The 6,000-nt window shown below is 46.2% G+C and overlaps 1 protein-coding gene across 1 annotated transcript in view; it reads right to left on the minus strand.

Moving 5' to 3' along the window:
* LGR6 (leucine rich repeat containing G protein-coupled receptor 6) overlaps positions 1-6,000 on the minus strand; it is an 88,474-nt gene that overhangs the window by 16,509 nt on the left and 65,965 nt on the right. The window contains exon 7 of the mRNA XM_026053070.1: positions 711-779. Coding sequence (XP_025908855.1) covers positions 711-779 — 69 coding nt within the window. The remainder of the gene's footprint in view (positions 1-710; positions 780-6,000) is intronic.

Genomic DNA, 6,000 nt, shown 5'->3' on the forward strand with positions numbered 1-6,000 from the left:
AAAGAGAAAGATAGTGTCAGATCTTCTCTGCATTTTTTTTTTTGCAGAACCAAAACAATCACTTTCCATCCCAGTCTGTCACCAGTTTGAGACAATTTTAGGGTTATCCATATCATCTGGACTTGACACTATCTTGGGGTTTCTACTTGGTAGTTGCTAACTTGGATGGTCTCCCAACTTCACAGCAWCCTCTAGACTAAGCATTTAGAGGAGAGCTAGCCCATAAAGTGGCTATACAATTKTGGAGTTCACTAGTATACATTTGTCTATGTGAGATCAGTTTAGTTTATGCACATCAAAGGAGGTGGCCCAGGGCCTGCACAAGCCACAGCCTTATGATCACACTGGTTAGTCTACGGTTATGGACCTGATTTGGGGAAAGGACTCAATAAATAGATGGAGATCAGACAGATTTCTGAGCTGGCATCGGATGCTATCAGAGAACGAAGAGCTGAGGAGAAATCTGCTCCATGCCTTACAGGAGGATCCTCCTCTTCCCTCAGTCTGCCCTGGCCAAGGGTGGTTTGAAGTGATTAGAGCAGAGGGAAATAAAAGGTTTAAACTGCTTCTATGTATATGGTGGAGAGTTCTCAGAAAAACGGATGAAGACTTGGACTGAGTGTTCTCCCTACGTCAGAGCACATGCAGATATTTATTGGTCATTCTCCTGTGGAGAATACTTTTAAAAGGGAATAAACAGAAAATCTCACAGCTCCTGTAGTCGACCCAGAGTCCTAATAGCCCCAGGGAATTCCAACAGCTCATTGTAGTTCAGATCTCTGAAAGACAGAGAAGGGAAAAACATTCATTAACAATCCTGTAGGAACTCAGTTGAGTGCATCGGTGCTTTGAAGACATGGAAACTTGGTTGTTAAGCAAGAGAGATGGGTTTTTCCTACCACACTCATCCAGCCACTGCCTGGAAACAAATCCTCACACATTCCTGCAGCCGGAATATTCCCTCCTGGCAGCACTGTCAGGCGAGAGCCAGCCTGTGTGTGGCTGCAATGGGGCTGCTGCTGTCTGGCCCTCTTCAGAAAAGTCCCTCAGTTMCCCAGAGCTGGACTGAGCTGGTCCGGCATCTTCAGGGTACCCTGTCCCCCTCTTCCAGAGACTTGCCCCACAGAATGCCTGTGTCTGTGCTCCACATACATGGGACATGTTGTGACTGGGACCAGTGGCAAGAGCAGACTGTGGGAAGACACATCCACATCTTACCCTGATGGTCAAGAAGCTGTGAGCTAAACATGGAAGTGATGTGGAGGAGGACTTGATACTGCTGAGTGTTGTTTTGTTTGCAATTTAATAAATTCAGTAAAATATCATACCTTTAATAAAGTCAGTGATAATTACAAGGGCATTATCTAGATACTCTAACTTGGCAACCAGAAGAGACATCTGTGCCTGATGGACTATATTCTTTTTTTTTTTTTTTCCCAAGGATGGGTTAGTACATCTAAGGAAAAGGATTTTCTTTGAGCAAGGAGGCAGTGCTGACAACCTGGAAGGAACGGCCCTCTGAAGGTAATGATTGTGCTGATGACTATGGGGAGCTCAGCAAGACTGAGCTTTGGATGTGTAATGCATCCTAATTTAGCATGTCTAATAGAGTCCTTAGATAGATGATTCCAGCTGCAGTGGTACCATTTGAACCCATTCTGTCCATCCTACAGATGAAGGCAGTGAAGTCTGAAGACCACGTGGCTGCTTCCTGCTTGCATGAAACTCACTGGGTTTTAAGTGGTAGATACCTTGGAACATGAGGGTAATTACTGGCTCCTGGAGATTACTGTATAATTACACTTAATGGACCTCAGAGTAATTGCTGTGTAACCTGGATTGTGGTTTACAGAACAGAAATAACCATTCATTTACACAGCAATAAGCTGCTGCCCAATTACCCCGTAATTCTCAACCTCTGGGCCCAGGCATGGCAATTACGCTATGATCTCTGCTGACCTCCTTCTCTCTGCTAATTACCTAGTCCCTATCCTTCACCAAGGTCCATACATAGAAATGTCTCTACAGAGATCTCTTGACTTTGCCCCAATGGGTTGGTGCSTGATGGGAACATGATTTACCCAGTAAATCATTGCAGATAGTCTCTCCAAATGGCTCTTCCCTTGGGTCTTTCTGGACTCTATGATTTACCCTATATCTTTTTTCTCGCCCTGCCCCTACCTGGTCATTTCTCAGTAAATATTCTTTAGAATGGGTTGGCCTGGGTGGGTTTTATGTTGTGTACCCTTTAACAGCCCTTATCAGACTGGGTTGACCGGACTCCCGTTGCAGCCCAGAGGGAGAGGCAGGCCCTGCTATGACATGATCTATCTCCCCACACCAAAAACTCTTTTCTCTCCTGTTTCAGAGGGAGTCTTCATGTCTATGTTGTATGTGTAGATTTGAGCAAATGAATCCTAATCCTGTAGGACGCACACTTCATGTGAAAGGACTTGGAAAGGGTTCAAATAGCCTAATAAATGCTGGTAATGAAGTGGAGAAGATCAAAGGCCCGGGGACAAGGCCACAAGTTCTGCCTCCCAACCTCGTCCAACCTGCAATGTGATGGCAGATTCCCCATGCGCAAAAAAGCTGCTGTGTGTGTCCCCGAGGCCCAGGAGTGAAACAGGAGTGACAAATCCTCTCCCCGAGCCAGCTCACATCTATTGAAGATGAGATCTCCTCTTCTTTAGAAAAGAGCTTGCTTTGATGCACTTAGTTATGGGTCCAAGAAGATCAGAGACCTTTCCCAATCTTTTTTTGCTTAAGTCCAAACTGAAGAAATAACCTGGCATGTGACTGTTGCTGCTTCTGACTACTTGCAAAGCTTGCATAGCTTGCTATCTGCTAATTTTTACGTTCTTAGCTCTATGGTACTTGTCCAACACCCATCCTTGCCATGTCTGAGTGCTTTCCAATTATACATATGCACTGGGAGAAGGTGGGAGGACTGCTATAGCGCTGTCTCTGAAATAAAACTCAAAGGCAAAGGGGTAGGTTTTAAAAGAGAAAGAGTGATTAGAAGTGCAGAAACGGCACTACGGCTCTTTGAAACTATCAGTCAAATCCAATTAACCTTCAAATCATTCCACTGGATAAAACTAGAAGGGATTAGCAACCTAAGCTCTCTGACAATCCCAAATCTCTCTCTATCTGTGTRTAAGGCGTTTAATACCTTTGAAAATCTCACCCTACAGTCTCTGTCTAAGTTTAGGAGGACATTTCACAGCAGAAGAGGAAGCTGCAGAGGTTGTTCAGAGCTGCATGTGCGGGACCCTGCCGTTCTCCTTACCCTTGCAAAAATGCCTGTAACATAAATGCAGGTGCTGGTGCAACTCTGCGTGATGTGAAGTGACCAGCCTGCGACAAGAGGCAGTGTGAGCCTTTCCCCACGTGACACAGCCCGCTGTGGGACATCATCTGTCGTGACCCAGGGGGTTTCTCCTCCGTGATACTCAACGTGCCTGTGAGCAGTCAACAGACGGCAAGTATTGCCCAATAAAGATAAGACTTGGCTCACCTGTGATTCACTAACAGAAACAGTGAGCTTAGATTTGCAACCAATGTTATTTACAAGGAGTAACTCAACATGCTGTAATGTTTGTTCCTGTCTTGCTCTAAAAATGCATTTCCTTTCCAGCTTGCTTCTCTTCCAGGCAGAAGGCAGTCCAGGCAGTCTTTCATCAGCAGACGAACATGTTTGTACTTCAGTTTGGGTGCAAGTATGTACAGGAGCAGTTCTTCCTGAATGAACACACACCTTTGCCCAGCCCTGGCAGCACCTCTGGGCCTCCCACCCCTCTGCAATAGACACATACAAAGAGCATTGTGTTCAGCACATCCCTCTGGGTAAAACAACAAAAAAACCCACTTCTGGCATAGAGTGGGCTTATTGGAAAGTGGAAGTGCAGGCGGGTGTAGTCATACTGCTCCAGCCTGGCTGCCAGCAACGTTGACCTGTGTAGGAGAGATGATGGGACTAGGCTGGCTCCTGCCAGCGCTTCCTGGTTATCAGGGAGGTGAGAATAAAGCCATTGTGTTCATTAACAGCTCCCCAGGGTGCTGCTAGCGGCCACCTGCTCTTGCTCTGTGTGCAGTTCAGGCTGCCCCAACTTGCCTCCGAGGCTGCCCTGTGCCAAGCCCTGCTCATTTCAGGAAGTTCATCAAGTTTGGAGAAAGAAGCCTGCATCCAGCATGTTCCCCAAGGCTGAGATCTTCCCCAAATCCAAGCCCACACATATGGAGGGCCTCCCTGCATCTTCTCTTCTTTTCTCAGAGCTCAAGGGAGGCCCCAGTCTAGGCAATGACTGAGAAATGCTGCTGACCTTCACCAAGTGTGGGACTCTGTATATCCGGGGCAGTGGTGACCTCCACGAGAGCAGAATATTTCAGGTCATTTTGTGAAATTAAATCCTCAGATCRTTTTGCAGGTTTCTGTGATCAGCAAGGCTACGTGTGTCCCAGACAGCATGCAGTAAGGAGGGGTATCTCACCACCAGCTTTGGCAAAACTTTGCTTGTCCCAGCTCCACCTTACGACACTTTCCCACAATGTCCGTCTTTGACAATGGCGCAAGGAAACCTGTAAAAAGCCAAAATTGCCACCAGGTGACACTGTCCACACTGGGCTATCATGGCGATGGGGGAGCTTCTCATCCCAAGGAGCCACACCTGGTTCCACTGGGATCTGAGCTGCACCAGCTCAGAAGTCTGCACCAAGATTGGCAGAAGGATGCCACTGTAACATTGCCATCTCCAACTWGGCAGCACCGTGCCGAAACAATAGAGATGCTTCATAAAACTGAATGTAGAAGAAAAATAAAGAAAAGCCAAGCCATAAAGGAGAATGTTTTGGCCATTACCAAGGACTTTTGGAAGCAAAATCACTCAGTCAAGAGTGTCAGAGATGGCATGCAAGAGAAATTGCTGTAAAAAAGAAATCGCTTTCCTTACTTGTGCTCCAAGTTACCAGCTCTAGGCATGACTGCGGGATGTCGAAAGCAGCCTCGTCTGTTCTTGTAGTTAATATGAAAAGCTCTTAAAGGTCACCCAGCTTGCCTGAGACACAGCAAGCTGACTGGCTTTCCATTGCTGCTATTTCTAGAATGAGCCTATAGCTTCATAYTGGGAAGTTCTTACTCGACCCTGTTGTTTATCTAGAAATAAAAGTAAATTGACATCAAAGACACAGTTATTTTGGGCTTTAGCTGCCAGGGTGATTTGAAGCTGACAACACGAAGCCTGGAACTATTAATATCTTCAACTTGGCAAAAAAGAGAGAAGGAGGGAAAAAAGGCTCAGGTCAATTTTCTGCCTGTTACGGGCTATTAGTGGTTCCCCACAGGAAGCCAAAAAAATTATATAGTACTATAAATTTTTCCATAAGCCACAAAACGCCACAAATTTGCAGCTAATAAACCTTAAGATGCATTAAGATTAGAAGCCGGAGATGAGACATTTGCTACCCATTTCAGCCCCACTGCAAGCTCGAGATGTCACTCTGTAGCCCCCAAAGGAGCCTTTCTACAGCCTCTGATAAGGACTTGCATTTCCACCTGTCCTTGGCTGGTATCTAACCAAGCTGCCAGCTCCTAGCTGTGCTGATTTCTGTGGCCAAACCATTGGGAATGATTTAATTGGTAGCCTGAAAGCTCAAGGGGGCTGTTATGACCATTCAGCTTGACTTTCTGCCCAACATTGGTTAGACATCTTTACCCAGATGCCTCATATCAAAATCATGCCTTGTGGTGGTTAAGTATGAGCTGGGAAGAGTTGCCTGGATGGCAGAAGGGAAAAAAAAGGAGTAGCAATGGAGGACCGACAGAGTTCCCTTGGAGTCCCCCTGGAGACAGGGTTCCCAGAGAACCCATGGAAAAAAAAACTTCTCCAGAATGACATTTATTTTCTCCTTCCTTCCTTCCTTCCTTCCTTCCTTCCTTCCTTCCTTCCTTCCTTCCTTCCTTCCTTCCTTCCTTCCTTCCTTCCTTCCTTCCTTCCTTCC

Source organism: Nothoprocta perdicaria, unplaced genomic scaffold, assembly GCF_003342845.1.
Source record: "Nothoprocta perdicaria isolate Ctin4 unplaced genomic scaffold, notPer1 scaffold_97, whole genome shotgun sequence".
NCBI lineage: Eukaryota > Metazoa > Chordata > Aves > Tinamiformes > Tinamidae > Nothoprocta > Nothoprocta perdicaria.